Below are 13440 nucleotides of genomic sequence, written 5' to 3'. Positions count from 1 at the left end.
ATTTGTTAGGGGGCGTCCTTGTTTTTATTTGTTCATACAGGGAGAAAACGAAGTGATGAGCCCATTTATCCTGTCTGCTTATTTCTGTGATGTCTGAATGAAGAATACAGGCTAAGATTTAACAATAACAATTTTAGTTTCGTCATAATGATACGGGGTATGTTACCAAGGATTCTGAGGAACTACAGAGAGATCGTCATTCCATGACACTCAAGCGAATGTAAACCTCATTGTCCAAAGACACTTGGAAGAAATCAGAGACATAATCATTATGAACAGAAAAAAAAAAATCTTTTCATTGATCAGTTTTCCCTCGACCTTTTTTCCTTCCCCTCCCCTACCCCAATTTACAGAAGCAACTTGAAATATCCTGCACCTCTATGTACATATTCAAATGAAGGGAGGGAACAGAGACAATTACATATACAAGCTGGGCTTTTAATTCTGTTATCTATAAAAGGAAAAGTCTGGCTATCAGTCAAGCAGTGGTAGTGATCCTTAGACCTCTGCTTCCAACTGGCATCTTTAATCTCTAAGTTACTTTTCTTTTCAACACTTATTAATGCCAACATTAGGCAATAGTGTAGAAAAAAGCATTTGCCACTACAGATGTGAACATATTACTGTGCACTAGGGTAACAAAGAATACTGAGGCAATGGACTCCATTATTCAAACAATTTTTAAAAATTCACCTCCATTCTTAGGATGCTCAGATTGAAGAAACAGAACAGGTCTATCTCATATAAACATTGACCTTAATCTCCTGTGATGAACCTGACTTTCAAACACAAAATAATGACTTTAAGAAGTCCTTGCAACTTTCAAGCTATTTTGTTTTAGTGCTTTTATACCATAAGTCACAACAGAAAGATAGATATATGCCATCAAATTACCAGAAAACGCCCTCTATTTTACTTTATTTAATATGACACATAAAGAAAACCCTGCACAAATATCTGTCTTTAATTTCTCGAGTGTAAAAGGGACTACACTATGTCTGGCAGAATAAACAGTTAAAGTAGCTTGGGTACATTTTTAGAAAAGAGGAAAGGGAAGAAATCAGATGCATACAACGAGCCTTCAAAGCCACTCCAGCAGTAGAGATAAATAATTTAATAAAATCAACTTCATATTCTTTTAAAGTCTCCAGAGTATAAGCACATATTAAAAAATAAAACTTTAACTTCATGAACAGTTGTGAATAAACTAGCTGCTGGCAGATAATGAAAACACGGAGGACAGTGTGTATGTGAGCCCTGCAACTGCTCAGATCCCTTATGAGCTTCCAGAAGGTTGTCACTGGTGAAGTCAGTGAACTTGCAATTCAAGTTTAAATAGTCATTAAAAACAAAACAAAACAACAAAAAACCTAGAAACCTTAGGTTCTATACTTCTGAACACAATGCAGTTTTTCTTTATAGGAGACTGCATGCATGACTTTGCACAGGCCATGAAAGTGCACCCCCTCCGGGACAGTCACTCAGGAAGCTACACTTCAGAAACAGTTGTCTTGTCCTGATTATTTGGGATGTTCCAAGTGTTGAACTTCACAACACTTGTTTTATGTTCACAAATATGGCTAGTTGTTATAATAACAGGCTTGTATTAGCTCATGTGTTTTCCCTAATTGTAATATTTTAAATCAAAACTGCATTTGTTAAACCCTAAACATCATTCCAATGCAAGCATCTCAGTGGTTACATCATGAGATTCTTGGGTATTTCTTTTCCTTCCAATTAGGTCACTTTTCTTCAATTATCCTTCTATTATTAGCTCATGTCAAGGATGCCTACATGCATACCACTGGAAACAATTCACCATTTATGTCTAAAAACACGAGGCACACATAAGCTTTTCTTCTGATACTTCGTAAGACTATATTTTAAAAAATCGACTGGCATCAATCCAGTTCTTATACAGACTTTTCATATAATAAAACAGATTTTATATCATTTGCGTATAACAGCATCAGTTCAAATAATCCAGTAAGTCGAATGATTTTTTAAATTAAAATTACGATAGTAGTTAAATAATTTACCAGTACAAAACATGTCTAATGCCAAAACCTCGATTAAAATCAGGTGAACTACACAAAAATACATCGTTAATTTTAATTCCTCTCCATGGGCAATTCAATTAAAGAAAGCATGGAGGGAAGGAAGCAGTCATCAGTGCAGTTTAGTTTTCCTTCAACAACGAGGATGTTGAGATTGCGGAATGGATTCAGCTACAGAAGCAGTTCATTTCCCGGGCTCAGAGTAGCAGACGACCTGGGTAGCAGCAGCTAGAAAGACTAGTGTTGTTATTCTAAGCTGCCGGGTCAACCCACAGCGACAAAGCCGCCGGAGTCCAGTTTTATGCAAATCACTGCTAGCGTCGGGCGTGGAGGGTGCTCCAGGACTCCGTGGCCTGGCCTTCAAGAAACTTCACTACCCCGCAACACTCTAGGGCTAAGGACTTTCGTGGTTCTCTTGCTCCAAGTGAAAAATCGTTAGGGAAGGGCCTCGGTTCCATCTATTAGTTTGCACAAAGTGCTTCGGTGTTTAGCTTCGCTTTAATCCAATTAAGCCGCACAGCGAGCGCAGAAAGATGCGCCACCTGCGCCAGGCTGCAGTAGGCGACGATGGTATCCCAAATCCCTCTGTCGGACACAGGGAACTACCAGGGCCTCGGTATTGGAGCTACCTTGAGCTCAATAGGCCGGGTTGAGGCACCGAGGGCGCGATCTCGGAGGAAGGTCAGGGCCAAGTATCCCTAGGTTACACAGAGGTCCAGAGAACTCTCGGTCGGCCAGGGCCTCTCTAGGGCGGGGCGGCGGCGAGAGCAGAGTGGTACAAGGACACCGAGCGAGCGTTGTCTGCAGCAGTAGTGGAGAATAGGGACACCCAGAAAGCTTTACAATTAACCCGAGTGCGGATGAACCAAGGAAGAGAGCTGGGGAACGAGCAAGGACCGCGGAGTGAGGCTGACTGGCGCAACCCGACCCTGAGGACCCGCGCGTTCCCACTCCTAGCCGCACAGTTCTTTCTTGTTGGTTTGGTGCTATGGGTTGCCTCCTTCAGCTGCCAAAAGGTAGCAGTGCGTTCACCCGCGACGCCTGCAAACCGGGGAGGGGCTTTGAGAATTCCTACTCCATTCTCCCAAGGGAAAAGAAGGTCTTGGGGGAATGGAATAGACGGCCATCGTAAGCCCCAAATATTACACACTATTTTAATCTAAATCGGAATCTATCATTCTTGGGTAACAAGAAACAAAATTAGAGGTGGCCCTGTGACTTTTAAAAGTTGGGAGTCTTCAACAGGAGTCCATTAAAACCGCTTGCACAGGTGTTACTCTATCCTTATACTGGAAATCTTTTAATGCGAAACAAACAGACCTCTGCACTAAAAGCAGGCAACTGAAATCTACTACGCAAACCCTAATCACTCTTTCTTGAGCTCATGTGCACTGAGGACTATCTGGTGATGACATTGGCTAGGAGGAGCTCCCTAAAAAAACCTCTTTAGCGTTCCAAAAAAAAGAAAGAAAAAAAAAAGAAAGAAAAATTTCAGTATGAAACCTAAAGAAACAAACTCAAACCTGAAAGGTTACAAATTAATTTTTGAAGCCGTTGGCCATTTTCTCACAATCAAATTATGAAATCCCATAAGATTAGGAACCCATTGTTGGTCTCCACTAAAGATACCTGAGATGGGAGATCTGTCTTTATGTCTGCATGAGCTAACAAGGTCGAAGGGCCACACCTTCAAGTTCTCAAGTTAAGTCCACTTCAGTGAATCCTCTAGATTCTGCCCAACACAGCTCATCTAAATCCCAAAGATCTTGTGGAAAGTATTCCCGAAAGAGCACCATACAGCCTTCACTGTGGTTTGTTATGTTAGCACTGGCCAGCCTAGCTACGGACAAGGGGAACTGCAGACAGGTAGGTGAGCTTGTTTTATGATTAACTGGGTAGATATATCTACGGTACTCAGCGGCAATTTTTACGTTCCTCTCAGTGAATGAAAATAGGGAAAACCTAGGTAAAAAGAGAACAGGTTTTTCCTAAGGTTTTGAAAAGTGTTCAGACTGGGAACACCCAACATGGAGAAAAGCTGGAGAACTCTGAGATCTGAAACTAGCAGTCGGTTAAGAAGCAAACTTCTAGCTTGCATTAAAAAGAGCCCAAGGATTAACACGCACTAATGACCTTACTCTAAATTTAAGTTAGTGACTTTGTTCTAAAAGGCTCCTTTGACTTCACTAATTGGTGAATGACCACTGGTACACCTGGTAGCTCACCAGAGATGAACAGACAAGCAGGCTTTACAGCACTGAGAGACACTTCTCTTCGCCAAGTCTTTTCCAAGTGTCAATATGCTTCAAGTTATACCAAAGCCAGATTTCCTCTTGCTTTCCAACCTGTCTAGGTGGTTTTCTGCCGGCAGCAGCTTCCTACCTTTGGTTTCTGTGCCTCTATCCACGAGGGGGGATTAATTAGCCAGGCTGAAGCTGGGGGAGGCTGTCGTGACGAGCCCAGTGGCGATTGGCCGCCCGCCTGCCTGGCCCTGCCTTTATAATTTCCACACGAGTGCATCTGGGCTTTTACACAAACCAACAGCAGCTCCTTCTGACAGACACACACTCACCCCGACACACACTCGGCACACTTTTCCTCCGTCTGATTAACAGTCCTGCACACACCATGATTACGGAAAAACGTAAATAAATACGTAAAGGGGTGACTATTTTGACTACTGGAAGATCTTTGCGGGGATTCAGCGCAACTTTTGTTTTTATTACTGAGAAGGTGTTCTCTCCACGCGTCTCTCTCAGAGGATTCTTTAGCGGAGGAGAGAGGGGGAGAGTGCAGCCTTTCACTTTAAGACCGGCTAGGCTCGCAGATAAAAAGCCGGCTGGGCAGGGCGGCCCCCACTGCAGCCTGTCCGAGAGGCTAGGTGCCTTTTGCGCGTGGCCCCCTTTCACCACCGAAGTTGGCTCCAGCGCTAGCAGCCGCATTGGATCCCACAGCTTATTGTGAGACTCCGGTGTACAATCCGGATCTCTGCCCCAACATGATCGCGGCCCAGGCCAAGCTGGTCTACCACCTGAATAAGTACTACAACGAGAAATGCCAGGCCAGGAAAGCTGCCATCGCCAAAACCATCCGGGAAGTCTGCAAAGTGGTCTCCGACGTCCTGAAGGAGGTGGAGGTGCAGGAACCGCGCTTCATCAGTTCCCTCAACGAGATGGACAACCGCTATGAGGGCCTGGAGGTCATCTCTCCCACCGAGTTCGAGGTGGTACTCTATCTGAACCAGATGGGGGTGTTTAACTTCGTGGACGACGGCTCACTGCCTGGCTGCGCGGTGCTGAAACTGAGCGACGGGCGGAAGAGGAGCATGTCCCTCTGGGTGGAATTCATCACCGCCTCTGGCTACCTCTCCGCACGCAAAATCCGCTCCAGGTTTCAGACGCTGGTGGCTCAGGCGGTGGACAAGTGTAGCTACAGGGATGTAGTAAAGATGGTGGCTGACACGAGCGAAGTGAAACTGCGAATTCGCGACAGGTACGTGGTGCAGATCACTCCGGCCTTTAAATGCACCGGGATCTGGCCGCGGAGTGCTGCCCACTGGCCGCTTCCCCACATCCCCTGGCCAGGACCCAACCGGGTGGCAGAGGTCAAAGCCGAAGGGTTCAATCTGTTGTCCAAGGAGTGCCACTCCCTGGCCGGCAAGCAGAGCTCGGCAGAGAGCGACGCTTGGGTGCTGCAGTTTGCAGAGGCTGAGAACAGACTGCAAATGGGGGGCTGCAGGAAGAAATGTCTCTCGATCCTGAAAACCCTACGCGACCGCCACCTGGAGCTGCCAGGCCAGCCTCTCAACAACTACCACATGAAGACTCTGGTGTCCTACGAGTGCGAGAAGCATCCCCGGGAGTCGGACTGGGACGAATCTTGTTTGGGCGACCGGCTGAATGGAATTCTGCTGCAGCTCATCTCATGCCTGCAGTGCCGCCGGTGTCCCCACTACTTCTTACCGAACTTAGATCTGTTTCAAGGCAAACCACACTCGGCTCTGGAAAACGCTGCTAAACAAACGTGGCGATTGGCAAGAGAGATCCTGACCAACCCAAAAAGTTTGGAAAAACTCTAGAGGATGATCGAATCTTGGGCCGACAAGATCACTCTGCTCCACGTCCTGACGAAATGAAAACTTCCTGGTTGATTCCTATTTAATATTTCCTGAGACAGTGCAAACAATCTCTTCCTTTAAAAGGAGTAACAGCACAACATTTATGCATCATCTCACACACCCCTAAAAAGAGGAGGGAATGGAGTAGGGAAACGGGAAAACCTACACCCACAAGCATCTTTATGCAGGAAACTCCCATCTCCCCTGAAAAGTACACAAAACCCGAAAAGACTCAGAAAAAAACCCCAAGCAACAACGCAAGACCTTGACCAACTCCATCAAAGGATTATAGCAATCTTGAGACTTAGGCGCATCTGCCTTCCAGTAAACAGGACCTGGATGTGGCATCGGAAGGAGCGAAAGGAGCCTGTAATGTATATTTTGATTTGTAACAAATATTGTGATCTCATGTTGTCTTTGAAAGTGTGGATGTTGGTGTTTTGTGATTTGGTGAACAAAACTGAAATTGCCGTTTGGAAATTTCCAGACACTTTCCACGAACAAAGATGCATTTAAAGGTAGATTTCCTTCTGGTACTTTACCTGTCTGTGAAGTGTCTGAACTTAAAAAAAAAGTTTACATTTTGTTTCAAATATATTGCTTGTTCTAACATTCCATAAGTATACTTGAAATGTTATTTAAATATATTCAAAGGAATTTGAATTCAGCTTATATAATAACGCTTGAATATCTGAAATATATATATTTGAAAATGCACTTGAAATACACTGGATAATTACTTTTGTGATTTAGATTTTAATTTCTGTTGCTGATTTTATTTAATTAGAAGAAAATAAATGAAGTAAAATACCCAATTGTTGTGTCTCATTTTAAATTGTTTTCTGTCAAGAGAACTAATGGTTCCTTTTGAAAATCAACTCAAGTCTTTTAAAGATTTTGACTAACAGGCTAATAAAATCACTAAAAATACACACTAAAGGGGCTCTCTTTTGAATAGCTATAGAAAATATCCATTTCCTCAGTTTCTAATTTACTAGCTGGTTCTTTTCTACAAGTGACACATTTATAATCTACTTTTGAGACCCTGCTTCTGGTTAGTATTTCTGTAGATTTTTGACAATGTAAGGAGAGAAAATCTATCATGGCAATATTACTGAGTTTAAAAGCAGCAAATTCTAAGAAAATTAACTTAAAGTCATAAAAAGTCTGAAGTTTGTATATGAAATCCAAACAATAAAATGAACGTATCTTTTAGCTAGTATACTTTATCACCCTATTTTAACACAACAGGGGTTATTAGAATAAATTAATCAGAAAACCGCAATTCATTTTTACTACATAGGGAAAGCTAATGACAAAACATAAAGACAAGTTCCTGTTTAAACACAGCACACTCATGCAGTACACACCCATGGCGTTAGGATTCTTTGGTAGCATCTCACTGATCAACAAGTGCTGAGAGGCCTGCATCAAGGTTCTGCCTTAGTTAACTCAGGTGTCAGTAAACGTTACAATTTCCTTTGTTCATTTACAAGTAAGAGTCTATAACGTGCCAATTCTGTGTATAACTTAAATATAAACAATAGGCTCAAGGCTATTTTAGAAAAGTTTTTGAAGTGACTTATAGGAAGATCGTTTTAAAAAGACGGTAGAATATCCATTAGAATAGCCCATTATCTCAACCTCTTACCCTAAGAAGAAATTTACAAGACTTACAGTAAAATAAATAAGAAACTAGTGAAATGTATCGCAGAAGGGTGCTTGTCTGTAGGGTTTCTCTGTTGGCCAGGGAGGCTAAAATCCACAAGGTAAGATTTAGCCTCCATGTATGCCATGCCAATGCACCAAATGTGCACCTTCTGGAATGGTGTGTGAGTATAAGGGTGTGCTGTGTGTACATACAAGTCAAAGCTGACACAGAATCTGCTTCTCCTCCTTTAAATCCATATGTAAAATCCATTTAATTCAGAAGATGAAAAATGGATGTAATAATGGAAATGAAATTATATATAAATGGCTCCTGCCCCAGTTTCCTTATAACCTTTCAATAAATAATAATTCATATTGCAGTATATACTTTTGGAAATTAAATGTGATGTTAACACAAAATTTCACAAGACCTATTCTAGTCTTCCCAGGAACTGAGCCACTGTGCCCCAGAGATCTGGGAGAAACTGGCTTAAACACCAAATCTGCCCAAGTGCACACAAAGGCACATAGGAAGAATGCTCAAATGCACATGCTCTGTTACATAAGTTTAGGATTTAAGCTCATTAATACAATCTTTAATTCTGAAAGAAACCATGTGTTATTTCATTCATTTTATTTTCTGTAAAAAAGATGAGAATATGTGTACCTCTTCAGTCATTTAAAACCAAGCAACAATGAAAACCACATCCTGCAATTAAAGCCATCAACGCTGTACAGTCTAACTCACTTTTGTGTCGATCTTCTTGAAGGCAGCATCATCCTCATCTACCTCAAAGTAGATTTCTGTTGTGGTGATGGAGAGAGTTCCTTTGGCCACCACCACAGGAGCAATGAGCTGGGCAGGGGTACTGAGAACCACAGGGCCTGTAAGACAGGGGCAGTGAGTCAGTCTGGGCCTCTCTGGTGCTCCTACATTCCCTTCCAAGAGAGTATGGTGAGATTTTATCTTTTAAAGATGCACTAGGAAAAACTGTAACAATTTTATGCAAGGCCTTTTTATGTTAGGTAAGGTATGTTTAGTATCTATATGGTACCTTAAAACTAGACGAGTAATTCTATAAAAACTCAAGAGTTCAGGGTGTTGAATAAGAAACCCATAACATCTACATTGTTGCTGAGGCACTGCCTTTATCCGACTTACAAATGCTGATCAGAAGGGATGCTTCCTGTGCCCTGCTTCTCCAGCAACATGACTTGCTCTCCAAGAGACCCTAGGCAGTGAGTAAAGCCCCCAAAGACAAACCATCTCATAAGTCAATCCTTTTGGCAGCGCCTCTACCCCAAGGAGAGGTGATAGAGGCGAAAGGTTTGGAAAGCAGCTAAATATACAAATCCCAAGGGCTAGTATTTTCCGGAAGGATTGTTTTAATTTTGGCGTGCTAAGGTGGTACATTCACTACTGGGAGTGCAAAGCTACCGGGTTCTTATGAAGGAAAGAACGAAAACCTTGGCCTTCATTTTCTCACCAGAGCACACCAAAGATGGAAATGTGAGAAAAACGCTGAAACAAAACCGTTCTCGGAAAAGGAGTTGGAAAGTGGGATTTCTCAGCTTTTGGAAGCTGAGAAATTAGGATTCAATAGATTTTTGTTAAGTTTGCGCACCCGACGGAGTGCTCACTCCGAATTTCTTCAATTAGAACAATGATTCGAGGGGAAATTACTTGAAACCCCTTTCTCTTCTCGCTATTGGTCTAAACATACGACAAAGAATTCAGAAATAACGTGGGCTTTGTTGATTTCTCTTAGGTTCTAGGGAGCAAGCAACAGAACCCAGTCATTAATGCCCGCCCTTAGCTGCACACAGCAGGAGACAGGCAACCAGGAAAGTCTCGCGCTCACCCGCAGGCCCAGGCCTGAGCCGGGAAGGCTCGCGGAGCCAGCGGTCCGGAGCCCGGCTATTTCTGAGAAGAGACCCAGAGGCCTAGGCCGGTTTTGGTGCGGCTTACTGAATCTGGTCCGCAGCAGACTAAGTGGGGTCGCCTTCAGCGGTGCTACTGCCTTGCAGACTAGCAAGGCGGCCCGGGCTCCCGGTGCCGCCAGAGAAGTTGGGTCCTTAGCTACTCGCGGGAGTTTTTTTTTTTTTTTTTTTCTTTTCCAAGGGGCGAGGCGGTCGGTCTGGAGCGCCACTTTAAAGGCTCATCAATCTTAATCTAGGTTGCTCAAGTAATTATGCCCGAATCTCTTGTACGATTACAAGTGGATTTGGGTTTCTATTCCCCAGGCCCTCCTTTGTGTTTATTGGAGGGTCCGCGCTAGCCGGCGCCTCCAGCCCCCGGGGCCCTCCTCGGATCGCCTGCGCCCGCCCGCGGGTTCGAACCGCTCCCTTAACCCTTGCGCCTCCGCAGCGCGGCACCCGGCGCGGGTTTCCTCGTTCCTTCTCCAAAATGTTTTGTTGTATTCACATTTGAAACAGTATCTTAAACAACGTGGGTCTGGCAAAAAGGCAAACAAACAAACAAACAAACAGCATCCACCTAGAAAAGGTCATTCTAAACACCGACGAGCACGCTTTAGGTTTTTAGAAGTCTGACATTTGGAAAAAAAAACAATGGTCCAAAAACATTAAAGACGGCGAGCTGCTTCCTTCTCCTAAAAGTAATTTAACATATCCAAACAATAAATTTGTTTAAAACTGGAAAAAAATTAAAAAGATCATGAGTGGAGTTATTCAAACTACTATACTCTCTGGTTTACTGAAATAATAGCACGAATTTTACGAAAACAGCTCGGGAGCTTTTTATTTGGGAACATTTCTAAAACGGAACTGCGCTTCCTTTTGGTTCTCTAATTATTCTATTGGGTTGAGATTTTCTGGGAGTTTATAAAAGGATTTCTTTAAGAAAGACACATCACGGAACATTCAACCTTAGATGCATGTCCCCCAACCCCTGCAAATCTCCAATTACAACTCCCAATTCCATAGATTGTTGGAGGAGTGCAGGGCCTTTTTGTTGTAGCCTAGGGAGCAAAGCAGCCAGAGAGCGCACAGTTAATCCACTGCAGCAATAGAGAAAGGGGATTAGCTTTAATCCCCTTCAGGGAGCCTCTGGATTTTAGGGATCCTATATTAAAATGTTTACATAAAGCACAATCACAAGCCAGCATGTTTTCCATATGGTACCAAGTGATTTAGAGACCTGGGATCTTTTTCCAGAGTGTTTTGAAGGGCAGTATCCCTGGTGCTAGGAGATACTCATCTACCGACCTGATTTCTAGCGCCCATCCCCCATCTCAGCACTATGGGTTTAACCTCCAGAACTTTGCTTGGTATTGTGAATTGGGAACTGACTGTAAACACATCCATTCCAATAGCTACCCTAATAATGAAAGAATAAATTACAATGATGTCCTCAGCACACACAGAACAGTAATGTTACAAAATGCAAAAGGTCTATTCCTATTGTGTTGGCACATATAACTTAAAACTCTACCATTAATTTAAAACTCTACCATAAATAATGATAATTAAAAACAAACAAACGAAAAAGCAAATGTTATTTCTTTCATTGGTCATGGGTCCATGATTGCTTTTAGAGGTAGGCTAGGGGTGCTACTTGCCATTATTCTCGAACCAGAGCCACCAGGCATCAGGAAGGAGCCGAGAAGAGGTTTCTCTTTGAGGCCATGCTTCTTCCAAAGACATAGTAAACCTCACTGTATACTGATGTGTCATAAGTATATATGCTCATGGAATATATTTTATTTCCAGACAGGGCTTCTTTGTGTAACAGCCCTGGTTGTTCCGGAAACTGTTTCATAGATCGCCTGCTCCTGCCTCCTAAGTGCTGGAACTAAAGGCTTGTGCCACCACACATAGCCACTGAATATATCTGAAAAGAATGCCATTGAATATATTTTTAAAAGAATGCTAAATACTTGTGAGTTTGGATTGTGTTGCTGAAAAACAAAACTCAAAGCCTAGAAATCAATAAAAAAAACGCATTAGCATCTCTATACAACCTTACAGTTTACAGAAGTCTTTCTTTCCCATCGCCATTGCGGTAAAGGTCACACTATTCACAGAAACTGGGCTCTAGATGTCACAGTGGTGTGCACCTGCAACAGAACCACAGGCTCACTGCTCACTGTAAGGGAAGAGGAGTGGCGAAGGACTAATTGTAGGATCAGAACCTTGGTAAAGGGATTTGTAGAATTTCATGACTCAAGAAGGAAGACCTTTGTGCGGGGGATCTGATGGAACAGGCTAGCAGGACTGGTTACTGTACTAACACTCCTTCAGCACCAAGCTAAGGCTGTAAGGAAGCAGCATTTACCCACTTCAGCCAGGAGAGGGGGTGTTTAGTGTTTCTTGACCTTGCTATTGTCTGAGCTTAGATCAAATTATTAAGTTGTCTAGAGTGACATCATAGATGATGGTGTTGTGTGATGTTTATGTTCAGCTCAAGAGCACCCTGGCTTAGCTGTGACCTCCAGACCAGCTCCCGGAAACACCAAGGTCAGTTCCCACAGGTCAGAACTGCTTTTCTTTGCTCTGATGCAGGATTTAATTGCGTTTTAGGAGGGTCAACAGAGTCCTAGCTATCAAAGGCAAGTATGGCAACTGCATTTGCAGACAGCACTGAACTTCATTTACCAATTCTAACAGCACAAAGAATATAGAGGCAAACAAGTTGATGTTCAATTAAAGGCATTGTTAGACTTAGCAGATAAGACATATGAGGGCAATTACCTTATTTAGGGCATGTACAGTTGCAGTGTATGTTGGAATCAGCTGAATTTCTCTCTCTCTCCTTCCTCCTCCTCCTCCTCCTCCTCCTCCTCCTCATCATCATCATCATTGAGACAGGGTTTCTCGGTGTAGCCCTAGCTATCCTGGAACTCATTCTTGTAGATCAGGCTGGCCTCAAACTCAGACATATGCCTGCTTCTGCCTTGTGAGTGCTGGTATTAAAGGTATGCAACACCATTACCCAGCTAATATTTCTTACATTTAGCTAATTTAATAGCTGTTGTATTTAGAATGATTAAAAAAAGACTAAAATATGAACAGGCAGTAAATATTTGCAGTTGATTTTATAATAATGTGACAAAATTTCAGAGGAAATGAAAGTGTGGATAGTAGAATACGGCCAAAACACTGAGCACAACCACTACTTTATGGAATCTTTAAATATGTTGCTAGGAAAAGTAGGGGGAAAATCTAAGAAAAAAAAGATTAAGGGGCTTTAATTTCAAGACAAATTTCAGAAGCATATGGGGTCATGCACTTCAGTTTTAGCAATATTTCCCCCAGAACCCTCATTACACAGTGCTCCCAAACAGTCTCACTGTTGAGTACACAAGCTTGTACCCAGAAAGTGGCCTTTGATGCTTCCTGGTGCCTTGAGTTCCTTCTGTCTTAAACATTGAGTTTAACAATAATAGATCATTCCCACATTTCCCTGCTTTCCAGAGATGACTATTTGATGCTTGGAACACAACTCCAGAGTTCTGAGTACATCTGTTTCTGAAGAGAGTCAACTTACAGTAGACTGAAACAGTTGTGAGAAAACCGAGAGACCGCTTTCAGAACATGCAACTCAACATTGCACTTGAGCACAATGTTTGCTCATTATGTTCATAATGTTACTAC

General features: G+C 42.8%; 2 protein-coding genes across 8 annotated transcripts in view; one reads left to right on the top strand and one right to left on the bottom strand.

Annotated features, from left to right (window-relative positions):
- Nbea (neurobeachin) overlaps positions 1-13440 on the bottom strand; it is a 494166-nt gene that overhangs the window by 145033 nt on the left and 335693 nt on the right. For all 7 annotated transcript variants that reach the window (XM_041659254.1, XM_041659249.1, XM_041659252.1 and 4 more), the window contains one exon: positions 8573-8709. In XM_041659254.1, the coding sequence (XP_041515188.1) occupies positions 8573-8709 (137 nt within the window). The remainder of the gene's footprint in view (positions 1-8572; positions 8710-13440) is intronic.
- Positions 4608-7005, top strand: Mab21l1 (mab-21 like 1). Its single transcript, XM_041659257.1, has one exon. It carries the CDS (start codon positions 5056-5058, stop codon positions 6133-6135), a length of 1080 nt encoding a protein of 359 aa, XP_041515191.1. The 5' UTR covers positions 4608-5055; the 3' UTR covers positions 6136-7005.

The sequence above is a fragment of the Microtus oregoni genome, unplaced genomic scaffold (genome assembly GCF_018167655.1).
Source record: "Microtus oregoni isolate MIOR12 unplaced genomic scaffold, Mior012 000010F_ref0000083, whole genome shotgun sequence".
NCBI classification, from domain to species: domain Eukaryota; kingdom Metazoa; phylum Chordata; class Mammalia; order Rodentia; family Cricetidae; genus Microtus; species Microtus oregoni.
Note: the sequence above shows the minus strand (reverse complement) of the source record. Positions and strands in the feature narration are given on the sequence as shown.